Below are 21,143 nucleotides of genomic sequence, written 5' to 3'. Positions count from 1 at the left end.
CAGAATGTTGCATCCTCAGATGTAGTAGCTGTGTATCAAAGGTAAATTGTAATGTTTCCTTTCAGTAAATAACCCCTTTATAAAGCAGTTGTCTTTTGAGCATGACATTGTGAAAATATAGTAGTGCTCCTGTAGTCAATAAAAGGATTCTCCTTAAGATGCAGGAGTATAGTACTTTTGTGTTTGAAACGCTCTGCATATGAGGAAAACTCTTCTTACTGTGATCAGTTTGGGTGAAAAAGATATAAAAGCTGATGGCAATAAAGAATTCTGAGTGACTTCAGATAAGGAAGAAGTTGTTTTAGTAACAGATGCACTTCAGTTCATCTAAAACAGCAGTGCATAGAGACATATCAAGTTAATTGCCACTTGTGTATTTCAGTCCATGAAAGTGTATTTAGAAGCTAAATCTGTCTTATTTGTTAATTGGTATCCAGTAATGCTGTTCAGTGATACCTCATTGTTCTACTATTAGTCCTATTTTTTTTTTTTAGATTTCTATTATTTTGGCAGTTTTTTCTACAAAAAGATCCTGTATTGAGGTTTAAGGCTGTAGCTATAAGTTGTACTCCTTTGCAGTTCCTTAAAACAAACAAACAAACAAAAACCAAACAAAAGAAAAAAACAACTAAAAAAACCCACAAACAAACAAACAAAAAAAGTGTAAATTCATGTTCGTTATAAATAACTTTGTTATACAGACTGCACCTCATTTGACTGCCTTAGTGTGATGGGTTGACCCTGTCTGGACGCCAGGTGCCCACCAAAGCCGTTCTATCATTCCCCCATCCTCAGCTGGACAGGGGAGAGAAAAATATAACAAAAAGCTTGCGGGTCAAGATAAGGACAGGAGAGATCATTCACTAATTACCGTCACAGGCAAAACAGACTCAATTTGGGAAAATTAGCTCAATTTATTACAAATCAACCAGAGTAAGGTAATGAGAAATAAAACGAAATCTCAGAACACCTTCCCTCCACCCCTCCCTTCTTCCCGGGCACAACTTCACTCACGGATTTCTCCACTAAGCCCCCCCCAGCGGCACAGGGGGACAGGGATGGGGTTTACGGTCATCACACGTTATTTTCTGCCGCTTCACCTCCTCAGGGTGAGGACTCATCACACTCTTCCCCTGCTCCAGCGTGGGGTCCCACCCACGGGAGATAGTCCTCCACAAACTTCTCCAACGTGGGCCCTTCCCACGGGCTGCAGTTCTTCAGGAACTGCTCCAGCATGGGTCCTTTCCATGGTGTGCAGTCCTTCAGGAGCACACTGCTCCAGCGTGGGTCCCCCACGGGGTCACAAGTCCTGCCAGAAAACCTGCTCCGTGGGCTCCTCTCTCCACAGATGTGCAGGTCCTGCCAGGAGCCTGCTCCAGCGTGGGGTTCCCACGGGGTCACAGCCTCATTCAGGAACCCACCTGCTCTGGCGTGGGGTCCTCCACAGGCTGCAGGTGGATATCTGCTCCACTGTGGACCTCCATGGACTGCAGGGGGACAGCCTGCCTCACCAGGGTCTTCACCACGGGCTGCAGGGGAATCTCTGCTCCGGCGCCTGGAGCATCTCCTCCCCCTCCTTCTTCACTGACCTTGGTGTCTGCAGGGTTGTTTCTCTTACATGTTCTCACTCCTCTCTCCGGCGGCTGTTTCTCACTGTCCCAACTTTTTTTTCCTTCTTAAAAATGTTATCAGAGGGGCGTTACCACTATCACTGATTGCCTCGGCCTTGGCCGGCGGCGGGTCCATCTTAGAGCCGGCTGGTATGGGCTCGCTCTCTCTCGAACAGAGGGGAAGCTTCCAGCAGCTTCTTACAGAAGCCACCCCTGTAACCTCCCCCCCTGCCGCGATTGAGAGACGGGACACAGCTTGATGCAAGCAAAGAGTGTCGTTTTATTGTATATAACACTCGTTTATATAGAAAATTAGAAGACACGTTTTTTAAACTGATTGGTTATTATACTCCAAAGTTCTTATCAGTGCGCGCTAATTGGTAGCTACTTAAACTTTAGCAATTGGACTGTCAGCAACTAAGCTATTTTTGCAAAAGACTCTAAGTTCCAGCCCTTTATCGAGCATGACTCACGGGTCAGTAATTCTCCAACACATCGGCGCCTCTCTGTTTTCCTTATCAGGCCTCCCAAGGTTTATAGCCTACAAGTTCCAGCACATCCCCTTCTAACAACGGAGCAGTGCCCACCGTCCTGTCCGATTCCTTCAAATCTCTCCCCACATCTCCCCCCTCCTGTTGCAGAAAAAAAAAATCTTTTTCATGAAGCACTCTATCAATCGTTGCAGACATTGTAACAAGCAGGGTAAAAAAAGCGGTAAGAGAATAAAGATGGCTTATGAAGTTCCATAGGTGTCCTCCGTAGCCTCAAGAAGGTCAGGGAGTTGTTGTTCAGGAGGGCGGTCTGGGGGTTGAGCAGAGTCCCCGCTGGGCTCGTCAGGCGCTCGAGGCAGGGATTCACGGAAAGGACGCACGTTCTTTGCTGGAATCCACCTGGGGCCTTTCTCTGTGGAGACACACGCATAACCTCTTCCCCAGGTGACAAGAGGATATGGTCCCATTATTTTACCTGTTTCTGGGTCGCAAACCAACACTGGGGCTTTAACTCGTGTCTCGAATGAAGGATTCACGTTAAAATGTGGAACTATCGGAGGATTATTACCTAGCAAAGAACAAGTCAAGAAGTTAAAAACATACAAAGCTTTTTGTAATCGTTCCTCAGGGGTGGCAATCCCTACTCCCCCTTTTTGTTGTTGTAGTAAGCGCTTCAAAGACTGGTGAGAACGTTCAATTAGAGATTGACCTGTAGGGAAATGAGGGATGCCAGTAATGTGAGTCACACCCCAGGAGTTAAGAAAGGCTTTCGTTGCAGTTGAGACATATGCAGGGCCATTGTCCATTTTTATTTGTGAGGGTATGCCCAAGGTGGCAAAGGCACGCAGTAAATGTTTACGGACGTCACGCGCCTTCTCTCCTGTGTGGCAAGAAGAAAACAAAGCGCCTGAAAAGGTGTCAATAGAAGAATGAACATATTTCAATTTACCAAATTCCGGATAATGCGTAACGTCTGTTTGCCATAGTTGTAAGCTTTGTAGACCTCTAGGATTAACCCCTCCTGCTATCGATGCGAAAGAATGCCTTTGGCAGTCAGAATACACGGCGATAATATCAGACGCTTGTTGGGAGGTGAGTCCAAACTGTCGTTTGAGACCTCCAGCATTCTGGTGAAAAAAGGAATGGCTGAGTTCAGCTTGTGCTATGCGATCCGGCAATACTTGTACTGGTAGCGTCAGCATATCTGCTCGTCGCTTCCCTTCTGCAATAAAACCAGGCAAAGAAGTATGCGATCTGACATGCATAACAAACTAGGGGTGAGGGCGAGAATCCGAAAGAAAGATAAGTTCTTGTAATAAAACAAATAGTTCAGAATGTGAGATATCGTGTCATACAGACGCTTCAGCTCGCTCAACAATCCCTGCAACATAAGCTGAATCAGTGATAAGGTTAAGTGGTGTGGACCACCTCCGAAAAACCCGAACAACTGCAGTCAGTTCCACTATCTGGGGAGAACCAGGAACAGTCTCTATGTCCGAGTCCCATCGTCCGTGGTGGTCATCCCACCACAAGATGACTGATTTGTGTGATTTCCCAGACCCATCCGTAAATACAGTAAGGGCTTGTAACGGCTGGTCACTTTTCTTCGGCCTGGATATCAAATGAACATTGGTGTTTAACAGCTTATGCGGAGGTGGGTGGGATGTGAGTTGACCCATATAGTCTGCCAGTGCCATACTAAAAACGTCTGACTGCTGATAAAGCCATTGTAAATACATGTTTGTCACAGGTAGGCAGATACAAGTAAAGTCTATTCCTGATAATGTTAGTAAGCGTTGTCTGGCTTTAATTATCAAAGAAGCAAACATCTCATGCTGTGTCAAAATAGTTTTTGTGGATTGATTTGGCAAAAAATCCATTCAATAATTAACAGTGGGTTTGATTTCTGAGGATCCCATTGAAAGATCAGTGCATGAGGCTGTCGAGCGGGGTTTAAAATAATGAGATAAAAGGGTAATTCGGGGCCCACCGGTGGGCTTGCCTGTTGGCAATCGCTGTGGCAACCCTTTGCAAAGAGTCAACAGCTTCAGAGCTAAGACTGCGGGGGGAACATAAGTCAGTATCCCCTTTAAGCAGTTCAAATAAAGGACTTAAGTCCGCATTAGAAATTCCCAACAGCGGTCGGACCCAATTGATTGTTCCCAATAATTTCTGTACATCATGCAAGTTTCGAATGTTTGTCTGTATCTGTAAGGGTTGAGGAACTATAGTTTGAGCCCTGATGCGCCAACCTAAGTACTTCCATGGTGGTATTTTTTTGAATTTTTTCCGGCGCAATACAGAGGCCTGCCGAGTTGACGGCAGCCGTGACAAGGGCTACAGCTTCCTCCATGACCTCGTGATGTTGTGTGGCCACCAAGATGTCATCCATATAATGGTATAACAAGACACTAGGCATCGCAATCCTAACCGGACTAAGTACTTTAGCTACATACCACTGGCAAATTGTAGGACTATTCTTCATTCCTTGTGGCAGCACAACCCACTGGTATCTTTGCAACGGGGCTTGCATGTTGACGCTTGGAACTGAAAAGGCAAATTTAGGAGCATCCTCGGAGTGTAGTGGGATATTAAAAAAGCAATCTTTAAGGTCGATAACAGTCAAATACCAATTTCGAGGAATCGTAGTGGGGGACGGGAGTCCTGGTTGGAGGGCTCCCATGTCTTCCATAGCGTCATTAATTTGTCTGAGGTCGTGGAGCAAGCGCCACCTGCCGGTTTGTTTTTTAATTACAAAAATAGGCGAGTTCCAAGGACTGTTAGAAGGCACAATATGCCCTTTTGTTAACTGTTCCATAACTAATTCTTGGAGGGCGCGAAGCTTTTCCAGTGGTAGGGGCCACTGATCTACCCAAATAGGGGTATTGGTCTTCCGTGTCAATTTAAGGGTGTCGCACGCTTCAATGGCCCCTTCTAAAAATGTGTCCGAATGGACGTTCCCCACTGGGACAGCACATCACGCCCCCACAGAATCATAGGGACGGGTAACACAAAAGGTTTAACAGAGGCTATATGCCCCTCTGGACCTTGGATTTGGATTAATTCCACACTTTGGCGGCTGTTACCAGTTCCTCCAATTCCAGCCAATACATGGGAAACATTAGCCAGAGGCCATTGTGGAGGCCACTTAGCAAGAGATATTACCGTGACATCGGCTCCAGTATCAATAATTCCATTTAGTATTACTTGTTGCCCTCCGTGGATAAGGGTACATTGACATACGGGTCGGTTCTGAGAAATGGATTGCACCCATAGAATTTGTGGGTTCCCTGTAGACCCAAACCCTCCCCGCCTTTGAGGAGATTGACTAGGAATGGGGGAGTTCGTCCCCGCCAGAATCAATATTAATTGCGCTACACGACTACCTTTAGGTATCGTGCAGGGAGGAAATGGAGTCCAAGCCGTAACTTTAATTTCATCAGTACTATCAGAATCAACGACCCCTGGTAATACAAAAAGCCCTGATAATGTGGTAGATGATCTCCCTAACAACAGCGCTTGTGTTTTTGGGGGCAAGGGTCCCGAAATATTTGTCGATAGCAAGTGAACTGAACAATCAAGTAACGTTACTGTGTGGGCGGTTGCCAGGTCCAATCCGGCACTCCCGGCTGTTGCTGGACGAAGACTTGAGGCACTGCTGCTTCCCTCCGTGGGAGTTGGAACATTGGCTGCGGTACTTGTGTCCGCGCGCGTCGCCGCCCCGTGCTCCGCGACCGGTTTCCCTGTATCAGTTGACCCTGAAAATCATACTTAGACCGACATTGATTAGCATAATGATGCCCTTTTCGGCATCTAGGGCAAACCCCAGGGGCTTGGTACCTAGCTCCCGTATTCATAGCCAGGCAGTTCTTTTTTAAATGCCCTGGTTTACCACAGCCGTAGCAATTCCCCAAACCTGATGGACCGCGCATGGCTGCAAAGGCAGTAGCCATGGCCTCAAATTTATGATCCACAGTGCCAATTCTATTACAAGCTTCCACCATTTCAATCAGTGTAGGATTCGGTTTAGGGAAGGATTTCAGGAGCTTTTTACAATCCACATTAGCATTTTCTACAGCCAGTTTCAACAACAAAATTTCTCGCGCTTCTGCATTGTCTATCTGATGCTCCAGAGCCTGTTTTAATCTATCAATAAATTGCATATAGGGCTCTCGGGGTCCTTGAGTAATAGTTGTAAAAGCTTTCTGTGGCTTTTGTGTGTCAGGGACCTTAAAAAAAGCCTTTTTCGCTTCTTCACGGACCGCTTCAAGAGCCTCCCGAGGGATATCCCGTGCCTGGGCTACCGGATCAGCGTGCTGACCGGTGGCGGTAAGATGTTTTATGGTTAATGCAGCCACAACTGGATTAGCATGACCCGCAAACGTAAGAAGAAGTGCCTGGAGCCCCCCCCTCCAATGTGACTCCTACAGTGTAAACTGAGTCAGAGTTAACAGTAATTTTGCTAGAGACTTTAAATCATGAGGAGTCATAACATAAGTATCAAAACCAGAAGATAACAGGCTCGCGAAATATGGAGAGGAAAGCCCGTGCTCCGTGATGGTATGGCGCAGTTCCTTAATTACGGGAAAGGATAAGGCTTCCCATTGTACCCCCCGGCCCTGATAGATTACGGGGGCAACTATCATTTTGGCAATCTCGAGATCCCCTTCTTTTAAGGCTTGGCGTCTTATGTTAGCCCACACGTCGTGTGGGTCAGGAGGATATAAGTCTGGCTCCTTCTCGGGGTCTACCGGCCCCGGATCAAAGGGGTCCTCCTCCACAGGATAACTTGCGGCGCCGACCTCTGGGGGTCCTCGGCAATTTTGACTTTCCGAAGGCAGAGAAGGGACTGTGGGGGCATTCCCTTTAGTCTTTATGTCGCCATTATCACTCTCCTCTTGAGCTTTTAGGGTTTGAAAAATGATCCTCCACCACGGAAGCATACGCTGTGCTTCTACATCCCCCGATGTGGCAGAGTCCCACAACTTCACCCCCACATCATCCCAAAGTTCCTGCATAAAGATACTAGAAGCAGTTACAGCGGGTATCTTCATTTGTACCCATTTAAGCATGGCTTTAAGATCATGCTCGGAGATAACTTTCCCATGCTTTTGAAGAAGAGCTTTCATAAGCTCATATACGTCTCTTTCCAGGGAAGACGCTTGATTCCCCATGTTTCCCACAGCTCACCTCTCTACTCCGGAGGGATTTCAGGCGGGCCGGCTCCTGCTTCCTTTCAGCAGCTCATTCAACATTCTGTGGGACTCGCAGCATGCCACGCAGATAGGTGGTTCCTGGACCCTATCACGTCAGGGTCACCAATTTGCCGCGATTGAGAGACGGGACACAGCTTGATGCAAGCAAAGAGTGTCATTTTATTGTATATAACACTCGTTTATATAGAAAATTAGAAGACACGTTTTTTAAACTGATTGGTTATTATACTCCAAAGTTCTTATCAGTGCGCGCCAATTGGTAGCTACTTAAACTTTAGCAATTGGACTGTCAGCAACTAAGCTATTTTTGCAAAAGACTCTAAGTTCCAGCCCTTTATTGAGCATGACTCACGGGTCAGTAATTCTCCAACACATCGGCGCCTCTCTGTTTTCCTTATCAGGCCTCCCAAGGATTATAGCCTACAAGTTCCAGCATGTCCCCTTCTAACAACGGAGCAGTGCCCACCATCCTGATTCCTTCAAATCTCTCCCCACACCCCCACACACCCCCACACACCCCCCCCCGCTACCAAAACCTTGCCACACAAAACCAATACACTTAGTAACTTCATCATTCATTTTTGCATTCATGGTGTGGATCTGAGAATAGGGTGGACATTAAGTTGAAGCAATTGTGTAAAGTCCACATAGGAAACTTTTAAATACAATAGCCTCAAATTCTTCTTTCAAATTCATCTTTGACCCCTTCAGGAGATTATTTTTCCATGCATCTCATTCTTACTGTTTGTCCCTGTCACAGACATAATTTCATATTGTTCCTTTTGCTGTTTAAAACACTGCGTTTCCTGATCCTTAAGGCATCTGTTCTGCTATGACATCCACAGAAATCCCGCATTTCTGAACTGTTTCCCATCCCCTTGCCACTAAATTGTAGCAGGGTACAATTGTACCAATGGTATTACTGAAAATCCAAGAGATCTTTTTCCTAATAGTTCTTGTTTTCCCTGAATTTGCACAGAGTAAATAATAAATAATATAATAGAGATATAGTTGTGATTAAATTGTCTAATTTTTTAAGAGCAAAGTATTTTAGAACATTTTAGCATGTCATGGCACCTGTGAGAGCGCTGTGATGGGCTGAGACTGGCTGGAGTTACAGCCTTAGATGACATGTTAGTCAGTATTCTTAAGTAACTTTATATGCATTCTTGACTCCTCCAAAATATAAACATGCATTCTGTTATTTCTTTCTGTCCAAGTCTTTATTATGACTTGGATGCAATGTGCACTTCTGGGGGGGAAATCTGTTTCCTGTATTTTGCCAAGTTCTTTCACATGTTGCTGACAAATGCTAACATCTGGGGGGAAGAAAAATCATTCTTGCTTCATATTGATTTTTGTCAAAGGGGCTTGTACATTAAGAATTACTTTTGCTTTCTTTTCAATAGTAAAATTAGAGGAGTGATGCACATGCCACTTGCTTATTCTTTGTTGAACAACTTAATCTCCTCAGGATTGAGTTTTCCTTTGACAGTCTTCATGGTTAATACAACAAGAACTGTCAACCCAAAATTTAGTCACACAAGTGGCTTTCTTTAATTAGTGCTATCCCTTTTGTTAGCTTGTGAAGATTTAATGCCATACAAGCTTTCTAAATGTGTAACATTAGATAGTTCTAAGCTGTACAGTCAGGCTTTATAGTATCTGTTGTAACAATGTGAGGTAGTTGGAGCTAGTAGTTTTCAGCATAAACTACAACAGGAATTTAAGTGCTACTTTTTGCTTAGTGTGCAGAGGGGTTCTCATTTTGTATTTAATCTAATTTCTTTTTCCTGCTTGGATTCCAGTTAGTACATTCGATACAGTCTTTCCATTCAAGACAGAAGACTGCACTGTTGGATCAGATGCAGCCTGGAAGTCTCTGTGCAGTTTGCTGGCATGCTGTGTTTAAATGCTTCTCTTGCAGTGGAGGTGTGAATATGGATTCTTTGGAAGGATATAGATAGGCTTAAAGTCAGAATTGATTTAGTCTGAAGGAGAGTGATATAAGGGTTTCTTTAATGTCCACAGAACTTTGAAGCATCTGTAAAAGCTCTTTGCATCTGTTTTTTGAAGTTGTGATTCACATGTTCTAAAAGCAGCTAACACTGATTCTTTTAATAATGCGTAATTATCCTAGCAATTTATTATAACTGTGTCATGACCATCTCATTGACCCCTAAAGGCAGAGTGACAAAAGAATTCTAATCATTTTATTACTTCAGAAGATAAATTTAAGATAATCAGCTTTCAAACAAACCTTTGTTTTGTTTGAATATCTTGCCTGCCCCAGAATGGTATTGTTTTGAGCACTACTGTAACAGGGCTTTTTCCTCCTTATTTTCTTACTATTCTTCAGAACTTTAAACGAAAAGCTCATGAGAAAGGAGAATGAGAACTGTGCAAAGGCATGAGGGAGAGATGTGAGCAAGCTCTATGTATGGAAGCATATAAAGCTTCATTAGGATGTATTGTATTAAACAAGAGATGCCTTATACTTATTTGGGCTTTAAATCAACAGCAGAGAAAAAATTCTTGACTTCTATTGTACTATGTTGAGGACATTATTTTTCTCACATTTTTGAAGGCAACTAGGAAAACTGCACCAACAGGAGGCCTGTACAGGGACCACAGCTAGTTTAGAATGTGCATTCTCAATAGAGAACAGTAGCCTCTCAAGGCATGAGAACTTTGTGGTATATGAAGTGTCTTGCTTTTATGTAGCATCAGGTTCAGAATTATGGAAGCTAGACTGTTCTCACTGTCTTAGCCTACATAGTTAGCTTATTTCTATTTGCCAGAAAACAATTTCTTTTTATTTAACATAACTGTAATAAGTTATAATAATCAGCCTATCATCACACACACAAGAAGTTGATTCAATTTTTGTTTTTAAAGGAGCAAAAGTAAGTTTACGCTGCAGCAGAACTACATAGCTGTTCACAGTAAAAAGATTTGGACCATATGCCCACCAAAAGCTGTTTTGCTCTTTATAACTACAACTTTGTCTTGCTGTATTACAAAACAGTTTTGAATTGACTGATCATGATACTTGTCATTTCCCCAGGTTCTGTTTTTCTTTCAAAGCCCATGTTGGAAAGTACGTTGTACAAGTGTGTGCAGTGAATCTAATAACCCTTGAATTTGGTTGCAAAATACTGCTTTTCTGACACCTTTTTCTATGTTTTTAAAGGAATTTGAAGATTTGGATTGAGTATTTTTTGCTTGTGTTTACTCATGCTAAGTAAATTATATGCATGTTTGCTTTAAAAGCATATCTCTATGTCTTGGTTTGGGAAGAAGTTCTCTATGTATGTAACTTTTTTCTTAAAGTTTGAAAGAACTTCATAATTCACTAGCAGTCTTAAAAAAAAATCAGTTTGTTAGTGGAGGGTTACATTCTGTCTTTTCTCTGTTGGAGGGCCTACTGCCTATTTGCCTATTCAGCTTAGTTACTTTGTATATAATTTCTCTTTAATTATAGATAGATGTAGGTGATAAGTTATCAGACAGAATTGACCGAGTTCCTTTTTTTTTTTTTTCATCACAAAAGGTCTATGCCAATCTGAGATGATAATCTAGTTGGTTCAAATTGAAAGGGCTAAATCCTAATAGGCCTGTTACAGCAATTTCTTAACGGTCAGAGCTGAAACTACACAAACTCTAGTGTCACCATCATGAATTAGCAGACAGCACAACATCTACATGTAGATGTGCAATTCGGTGAGGTGCTAGGACCTCAGGGTCAATGCATCTCTCGGAGTAACCATTGACACACAGTTTGCTATTTGTGCATTCGTTTTAAAACCTGTGCTTAGGCTACGGTACATTAGCATTGCATTTTGAACATATAACACTTCTTAGTAACATTATGTTGTTCTTAATCTGATTTACAAGGGTTTTTTTCTGCTTTGTCCCACTCAAATTTACTTTTAGAGTAGATTGAAAAAAATTTGAGCTATGTTTTTTGCAAGTGTGAACATTCACAATCAATGTTAAAACTTCAGCTGCAAGTAATTTTTGTCATACAGTCTCTCTGTGTGAGGTGTGCTCCAGTGATCTGCACAATCTGTGTCTTTTGAGTTAGTCTTGTTCTCGATTGGATTGCTAGCACTTTGCAGACATGGGCAAAATGTTGGAAGGAAGGCTTTGTATCTATGGCTTTTTGTTGAAATACAGTGAACAGGCAGTTGTAAGTAATGATTCTCACATGATTCCTAGAAGGCATAAGACTGCTAATTTTGTCTTTACATATTTTGACATAAGTACAGATTTGTAGCTGATGAGTATGTGGGACTGTTCTTTTTCTAGCCTTTTCTACTGCCTATAAAATTTGTTCTTTATTAACCATGTAGTTCTTTAGTATCACAGTCAAGCCAGGATCGTGCTAACAGTTGAGTTTTTATTTGTATGTCAAACATGTTTTAAGTTGAGTGGTGCTAGCTAGCAAAGAACATTTGGAGTCTAGAGTATGTTTAGCCACATCCAGTGCTACAAATTACATTGAAATTACAAGTAAGGATAACCTTGACATTTCCAACAATTTGGACTGAGATTGTTTAAAATCCATACAGTAATAGAAAGATAGACTAGTAGACCCTAGGAGCTGAGTGAAGACTACAGAGGATCTCCAGAAGTAGATTTCCTAAGTAGACCCAGGCTGAAGTACATTATTAAAGACATGTTATGCAAGGTATTTTTTTTAAATTTGAAACTAGTGCAGCTTATTTCAGCTGGTCTGATGGATTCATCCAGCCATTGTCACCAATGCATGTTTTGTCACCTATGAATACTTAATTGCACTAGAGCAAATGTGCTAATGATACTCCTTTTTAATTTCTGTCTTCTTCCTCCTTTGTGGAGGAATTTAAATTCAAGATTAGAGTTTAAAATTAAAGATGTTTATTTAAATTGAGATTGAAACAAAGCATGAAGATGAGAAGAGTTAGCATTGTAGGTCTGTGGTAAATTTGTTGTTAGTGAGATTGAGCTCTTCTGTGAGCAACTGTTGGGGGTCTTTTGTGTGGTCTTCCAGGATCAGTAGAGTTGTGCCAAAGGTTTATATTTCAGCGGGTACTTCCAAGGTGGGAATCGCATAAGGATTAAGAATAAGTTATTTTCTTTCAAAACTGGAAAAGCTGCTCTATCAATTTGTTGGTTGCACATAGTGCCTTTGAAAAAGCTTCAGAAATACAGGAAACGTTGTATTTCTAGTTATTACAGATGAGGACAGTTTAAAACGGCAATGGATAGTGAAACAGCTTCTGCTTTAGCTTTGTGCTTAGAGCTGCTTTTGGGGGAGGTTTTTTTTCTTCTTGGGCTTTTTGAACAAAGATTGATGCAAGATTTTTATTTAACTAAATTATTCTACAGTTTTAGCCAATATTCTAGGTGGGTTTTATCCTTATTCTTTTTTATTTTTGTCACAAACCGTAACTGCTGCAGTTGATTTGTAAAATGTGTATTAGCATTTTTGACAATCTCTGATTTTTTCTTCAGAAAATTGCTTTTGATCAAATAACCTCAACAGTAGCAGATGGATCTGTACATTGTAAGATGTGCATTAGAAATCAAAACTAGAGAAGAAATAAGAGGTAATAGTATGACAGAGATGAAGAATGTTGGGCTTTCCTTCTTTTGATTGCTACTTTTCTGTAATACAGTATTTAATTGTGGGTTTTCTTAAACTTTTCTGCTACAACTCGGAAGATATTCTTGTTTCACTGATGTCCTTTTTCCAGCTACATTCTCACTGTTGGTGCTTTACTTGATGCCTTTTAAGTTTAAAATTTGTTTTGCCTGCTCTACAGTATGAATATGTACCTGAGCCTTTCTTTTGGATGAAAAATGCTAACAGTTATGAAGCTCTTCAGTGAGGCAGATGTATAAAGTGCCCATTATCATGTATACTATAAACGTTACAAATGTTTTTTGAAAGGTTAGATGCTTTAATTGTTCCAGCTTTCTCTTGCTATGATCTTCTTGGTCATTGTGTCAACAATAATGGGCACAATTCTCATTCACAGTATATAAAACATAATAATTTTTAATTATGTCTAAATAAATACCTAATTTTAAAAAATAATCTTTTTCTATGTGCTAAGCACATAAAAGGTAAAATATTTGAAGTGGTACTGTAATTATCCAGTATGACAGGTAAATGTCAGGAAGTAATTTCTGTGTAAATCAGGTACCATGTCAAAAGGAACATGAATTATTTAATTTTTTTTAAGTGAATACAAAATGCATGGAAAACTCTACACTTAGGAGCCACATGTAGAAGTTTTAAAGGAGGTGTTTTTATTTAGATTCTGCTTTCTAATACCTGCTTTTTAAAGCTGGTAGTTTTTCTGTCTCTCAACTGTGAAGGCAGTTCTGCAACATGTTAAAACACTTATAAATCAATACTTAATGTGATGCAAGCTTATCCTTTCGTTTCCCTGCTCCTATATTTCTACTTTCTCCAGTGTGTTGGTCCTAATTCTTCCCTGATTCCACAGTGAGCCATTCTAGAGCTAAATCAGCTGATGGGAGCCATGCACTTCTGAGAAGGGAAGGAAATGGAAGTGCTTTTAGACAGCTCAGCTCCTCAATCACCTCACCATGTGGTCACCTTTAGTTGAACCCCACAGCCTATATCACTTCAAATTAAAAGTGTCATACTGTAAAGCCATGGTTTTGTAGAGCCATATAAAATGGATTTTATTAAAATACTATTTTTAAAATACTGATTTAAGTAACTGGAAATTTACACCACCACACAAACTTAACTTAAAATTTAGTTTCAGACATCTATGCTTAAGGCAAATGTAATTATACTAACTCATTGGACTAATATGTTTATATCTCATTTCTTTGTTATCTGTAAATTCAGCTGAGCACCAAGTGTTTAAAAAAAAAACAACCCACACACAAAACAGTCCAGTGTTCAATAAGATGGATATCTCTATCTGAAAAACTTTTGGAGGGTGGGTACAGCAATAATTTGAGATCTAGGTGAGCATAAGAATGGCGCCTCAGACTCCTTCTCTTCAGGATTTTTCTTGACAAAATTTGTTTTTAAAATAAACTTTTTTCTTAAAACTGTGCTATAAATTTCCAGTAGATTTTTCTCTTATCTTCCAAATCTATTTTTTAACTATTGGATTCTTAAATATGTGTTACACAGAATTGAAGAGAAATTGCAATTGAAAACATGAGCCTATAATAAAAGTAACATAAATGGACCTGTAGGTTCTGGTCAAAGGAATTGGGGAAATTGTCCTTCTAATATGGAATATGTGGCATATTTTCAGTTGCAGGGGCAAAGGTATGTTGTTTGATGCATATTTACCTTCAATTCATTCTTTGTACTGAATTATTTTAATCAAATCTTGCTCTTAAACTTGTAATTTAACTAGAACACTTGCATCTGTAAGGTGGCGGCTTCTTGTCTAATTATGTGAAAGTTCCATCCTTCTTACTGACCTATAGTTTCATTATTCTTCAAAGCTACATAGGTTGTTCTTGTCAATATACTGCAGTATTGCTGAACATTAATTACCAAGACTATCAAACTGGGTTATCAGTATTAACAAGATGAATGTTTGCAATTTAAGTAGAATCAAACATTTTCTATTCTTCTCTGCTCCGTAGCATAATTTAAAATCAGAACATCCTTGTCCCTTTCTAACAACGAGCAAGAAGAGAGTTGGTATTAGAAGGTTCTTTGTCCTCATGCGTTATTGAAAATCTTCTAAAATTACTTCAGACTGCAGCTTCTATAGAAATGTGATTAAATTATTAGGGCTTAATTTAAATTTTATATTCACAGAAGACTTGCATCTCTGCAACTTAATTCTGTTCTAGCAAACCCTTCAATATTTCTATAGTTAATGATTTGCAAATTGAACAGTTTCTCTCCTTTTTAAGTTTAGAAAAAGCCTGCAGTCTAAACAGTATTTTCTTCTAGTTCATGTAAGCAAAAAATAAAGTAACACATTTTAATTGTTGTTCTTGAATGATGCAGAAGGAAAACAAACAACTTCAAAAGTTGGTGCTGATTTCAGACTGGTCAAATTCAATAGCTGCTATGATAATTTCTCTATTCAGTGGTAATTTGCTTTCCCATCTCTTTGGATGTGAACTTACTGGATTTCTATCACCTAGGTTACTCAGCATCCTGAATTGTCTATCCTTGATAACACAGCTGCCATGATGATTTGGGAGGGTTTTAGTGGTGAGGTAAAATAATTCATGAGGCAGATGGGATGTAGGAAGCCACTAAAGGTGACTGTTTGGCTTTATCACTTGGAGATAGTTGGAGGAGTCTGATATTTTCCTCACTCCTCCTCCCCCTTATAACTCTACTTTCCATCTCCCAACTTCCTTATGTAATAAGAGGGACCTAGAAAACTTAACTGTGCACATATATAGAGATATATATACACACATTAAAAGGAGGTTCAGCTTCATAGAAATATAATTTGGCAGGCTGAGAAAGCATTTCTTATAGTATGGGTAAAGTACAACAACATTTAGGGTTGTGGTCAGTAGCATAGTGGGAAATGACTAAGGGACTCGGTGACTTTGGCAGATGATCTGATTTTTGCATATTAACTAAGGAGATTTCATCATGCAACTTTACAAAATCCACTTAAAATATTAATACCAAGCTCCTCAGAGCTGTATGGACTAATGGGCAATTTGAAAAGATTAATTTTTTTATTACAGTATGAGTTTTGATTTCATAGCCTGGAAAAGCAGATTCCCTGAAATTTTCCTGAGCTGGGGCATACCATCTCTCTAGCAAGTCAAGTTTGTTTATAATCAGGACTTGTAGTGGTAGTCATTAATGCAGCAATTCTAGCTGCTGCTTTTTGGCTGCTTACGTTCAACTGCTTCTCTGTTCTTCCTTTTTAGTCCATACAAGGTAACTTGTGGTGGCCTGTCTCTTACTAGGAAGGCAGTGTATTTCTCAATATGCTAGGCAGGGCTGCAAGGTCAAAATGTGAACATAGGTATTTCTCCTGGAGTAGATAATGAGCAGTAAGTTGATTTTTTTTTTCCCTTTTTTTCATTATTATATGCTCTGTGTGTCAGAATTCTAGGTGCAAATAGATGTTGCTTGCTTAAACATTAAAAGGTCATTATTCTACTAAAGGTTTTGGAAATACATGGATTGAAGACACTTGAAGAACATTTTTGAGAACCTGTAAATTAACACAGATTTGCCTAATTCTGTAAACCTGGAATTTTTTAGCCATCATATTAGTCAACCTTCCAGTGTTGTTTTTTATCTTATGTTATAGATTAACATACTACATATGAACTCATGACTGTTCTTAAAGTCTTGCTGACAGCACAAGAGTTTAAAACTAGTTCAGAAAATCAAATAAGTTTGTATAGTAAACTTGTGATGGTGGATTTATATTAAAGGTAATTTTTTTCCCAACTAAACACAGGGATTAAGTAAATTACTAAGCAATTATTCTTCTAAATATATCACATTATCACCAGAAATAAAATTTATATTATGAGTCAAGATGAAAATACATCAACTAAGACAATCTTCAAACAAAAGACCCAAATTAGATTATTAGGTTAAGGATTTTGAATAGGTCTAGTCTATCTCATGTAATTTTTCACATTTAAAAAAAAAAAAAATTATTGACAGCTGATTATGTCTTGCAAGCAGGGTTTCTGATTTTGCAAATACAAAGCTGACAGTCTTTTACTTCTTTGACAGATGGGGACGGACGAAGTGAACATTTATTACCAGTCTGTGAAGATACAACATGTCAAAAAAGTGCCATCTACTTAACGAAGCTAGGATTGGATCAGGTATTGTGAGTTTGGAATTGCAAAGACAAAGGAAAATACTGTGCTTTATGAAATAATATGAAGTAGGATAATAATTTTTCAGAAAAGAAAAATGAAACTTCCTCACCTGTAATTATTGCATATAAGAGACTTTTATTTATTTACTTATTTATTACCTATCTGAAAAAATGCGGGTTTGGTGGGAGAGGTTGCATACCTAGAATTCTATATAATGGATAATTCTACTCAAGAAAATTATGGATGTTTCTGATGAGTCACTTTCTTGATTGCAAAACACTGCCTTCTAAGCACCATAACTTCCCTAGCCTTAGCACAAGATGAAAACCAAGGTTTGTATTAAGAGTTGGAAACAGATCTAATTAATTCATATAAGCTTCTTCAGTTTAAGTTAGGGAGTTATTTTATAATTTAAAAAAATAAAATAAATACATACACACGCATATATCAAGTTGAACCAGCCCACACCTCTTACCCCTTATTTCTATGGTGTCTTTGATTGTTATTAATTAAGTAAATTTCCAAATGGTATATGAGGACTTGTTTAGGCTATGTATCTTCAGGATTGGGCTTCTATTAAACTATTTCAGCTTTGTTTGTTCACAACACTACTTGTTTTGAGAGTCAGGGTCATAATTCATGTAATACATTACTATATATTCATTTATTCTAAAGCGTGTGCTAATCTGTTTTAAGTATTTACAGTGCCTTGCTTTGTTATAAAGTTACAGCTTACAATAAATTAACCTAATGTTTGTTTGATGCCTTAATAAATGTTTTTACTAAATTCGTATTTAGCAATGTGAACGTAAAGGCCAAGGTGACCTATAAAATACTTGCTTATAGCTGACAGTAAAACCCACTGTAGTGTACTTACAGACATTTATAATGTATGCCATACATGTTTCTAACCAGGTTATGAATTAGTGTTTATTCCTTTATTGACAAATTAAAAGTAGAATTTTTTTGTGTAAGTAGTACCCTCTCTGATCTATATTTCAGAATTTATAGGTGAACATATCTTTTGCTCAAGGAACTGTACATAGTTTGATAAAGTGCTTCTTGTTACAGTCTGTAGTCCAAGTTGATAGCGTAGATTTTCTCATTTAAAGGATCAGAATTTCTAGAACACAGGCTGTAGCATACTTTCCTACTAGCAAGAAAATCTATCCCTATTGGAAAGGAAAGCACACAGTTACCGGTCAGTTAAAGAAATATAATTAGGATGGAATATACCATCAATGTAAGAAAGAGTAAGTAGCTCTAAATGTACCTTCTTTCAGCCTTCTAATCTTGGCATCTCTGTTCTTCAAAATGCATGTTTTCCTGTGCACCCTGTGGTTGTTTGTGGGTTTGGGGTTTTTTTATTATTATTATTATTATTTATTTATTTATTTACATTAATTCCCTGTGAACACAGAATAGAGACAATGGATTATAGTGTTGCTGGATACACAGTGTTACAGTAGAGTTTGAGTTACAGGTCACAGCATTTGTATAAAGGAAGTGGATGTTCGATTCAGGATACTTTCATTGCTTTCTGGTCAAAAGGGAGAACACAGACTTTTGATAAGCATGTTACACTGGTTATATTGCTGTAATGGGCTGCTTACAATTCACTGTTGAGTAGCTGGGGTGCTCTAATGTCAAAAGACAACTGCTCTTTAGCTCTAAATTTAATTCCTTACTCTTGCTAATGTAAGAAGTAAAAGATTTGAGTTTTTCTGCTTAAGTAAATTTGAGACAAATATTCTCAATGAAAGTAATTTCACTGTGGAAAATCAACCACACACAAATAGCATGTACCATTGGGAGGTAGAAAGCTGTTACTTGAGAGTAGCAGATGACCGGACAGTGTGCTAAAGAAAAGTTATATTATCTGTTGTTCGTGGTACACTTCTAGAAGGAAGTGATGCAGTAGTGGCAGAGGTGTGGGTCAATTCGCATAATATCAGAATTTTTCTGATGTAGGTCTTTTATTGTAACCTGCTCTGAAGTAACATGGCACATAGAGAGTTTTTCTGTTCCTTCGTTATTTAATTTTTTTGATGGCGGTCAACTATTCAATTACAAATATATCAGATTTTTAACATACCACTTTTGATGCTCATCAGTATATTTAATTTTTATACTCAATTTGGCAATTTCACTGTGTAGTTTCAATTTTAAAATAACTTCCAAGATAATGACATTTGAGGTAAAAATTAGCACTGTCCTGGTTTCGGCTGGGATATAGTTAACTGTCTTCCTAGTAGCTGGTACAGTGCTATGTTTTGAGTTCAGTATGTGAAGAATGTTGATAACACTGATGTTTTCAGTTGTTGCTAAGTAGTGTTCAGACTAAAGTCAAGGATTTTTCAGCTTCTCATGCCCAGCCAGCAAGAAGGCTGGAGGGGCACAAGAAGTTGGGAGGGGACACAGCCAGGGCACCTGACCCAAACAGGCCAACAGGGTATTCCATATCATGTGACATTACATCTAGTATAGAAACTGGGAAGTGGGGGGTGGGGGAATCGCCGCTCGGGGAACTAGCTGGGTGTCGATCAGCAGGTGGTGAGCAATTGCACTGTGCATCATTTGTACATTCCAATCCTTTCATTATTGCTGTTGTCATTTTATTAGTGTTATCATTATTAGTTTCTTCTTTTCTGTTCTATTAAACCGTTCTTACCTCAACCCACGGGTTTTGCTTCTTTTTCCTGATTTTCTCCCCCATCCCACTGGGTGGGGGGGGGGGTGAGTGAGTGGCTGCATGGTGCTTAGTTGCTGGCTGGGGTTAAACCACGACAAGCACCCAAATGTTGTCACTTTATTTTAAAAAGTGAAGAATCCAACGGATTCTCATCCTGCTAGAAAAAAAGTATTAAAAAGTATTAAGAGTCACCTAGAAACTTTAAAGCAATTTTCCCTGCATATTTTTAGAATTACTTTAATTAAAATGACAGTATCAAATGGCATGCAATAATGACTTGTTCCGGCCTAACCTTTTTAAGGAGTTATATCTAGAACACTCTTTTCTTGCAGTCTTAAACTCATCTAGAGGTGATGGAGCTTTTTCTTCTAAGGCATTTAATCTTTTCTATTCTGAAACAGTGGAAAACATCAGTATCTTCACTCATATGTCTGCAGTTTTTCCCATGTGTTGCATGTTTCCTTCAGGTAGAAAACTATTCAAACATGTTAGTTCCCATATTTATTTGGAAGTGAAATGTTTTGATTTCATGGAATTTGGTCACTGTGAGATCAGATGACCCAGCTTCCGGCTTTGACTAAGTAAGTTAATCTTCATAAGCAATGATAAATGTAAACTTTGTGACAACAGACTGGGATCAATTCCTTTCATTTAATCACTTTACAATTTGAGGGAAATAATAATAAGCCCTTGTGGTGCAGAATGTGTTTCAACAAAGGGATGGTATCCCTTGTGTAACAGGTAGGTAATTATAGGGAATCTATGGGAAACTGAGAGATTGCAAGTCTATTATTGAAAAAGAAGAAGATACTATATATCCATTATCTCTGTTCAGTATTTGCTGTAGCGTTTGGGGGGGGGGGGGGGGGTGTCTTTTTTTTTTTTTTTTTTTTAGTTAAGGATGTAGCAAAGAATTCTGGTTTTCAGATTTTTTTTTTTAAAGAAACTTACTGATCTCAGATCTGAAAAATCACTAATTAGATGACTGTCTTACACAAAATATTTTGCATATGGTAACTGGACCTGGGTCTGTCCTTCCTGCTTGTTTATTGTGACATTTGATGAAACCAAATGAAAATCAGTTAACACAGTTCCATGAGAGTGTATGATGCATTGGGATGAAATGCATAACAATCAGAAATACACGTCTGTAGAATTTGTGGTTGTAAAAATTATGCTGTGGAGAGGCATGCAATGGCATGTCAGGCTTTGGAGTTGTTCTGGTAAGATCTTGTTTGATGTCTGTCAGTCTACGCTGTATTTCTTATGATGTCTTTGGCACAGCTGGATGGCTACTGAAAAGCCAAGCAGATCT

The 21,143-nt window shown here is 39.3% G+C and overlaps 1 protein-coding gene across 3 annotated transcripts in view; it reads left to right on the top strand.

The window, feature by feature from the left end:
* The window catches only part of ITFG1 (integrin alpha FG-GAP repeat containing 1), a 99,032-nt gene that overhangs the window by 34,809 nt on the left and 43,080 nt on the right, over nucleotides 1-21,143 (top strand). For all 3 annotated transcript variants that reach the window (XR_011326519.1, XM_069793602.1, XM_069793601.1), the window contains exon 9: nucleotides 17,045-17,139. Coding sequence is in view for 2 of the 3 variants with exons in the window: in XM_069793602.1 (XP_069649703.1) it covers nucleotides 17,045-17,139 (95 nt within the window). In the remaining variant the exon portion in view is untranslated. The remainder of the gene's footprint in view (nucleotides 1-17,044; nucleotides 17,140-21,143) is intronic.

This window comes from Haliaeetus albicilla, chromosome 10 (assembly GCF_947461875.1).
Source record: "Haliaeetus albicilla chromosome 10, bHalAlb1.1, whole genome shotgun sequence".
Classification (NCBI taxonomy): Eukaryota; Metazoa; Chordata; class Aves; order Accipitriformes; family Accipitridae; genus Haliaeetus; species Haliaeetus albicilla.
Note: the sequence above shows the minus strand (reverse complement) of the source record. Positions and strands in the feature narration are given on the sequence as shown.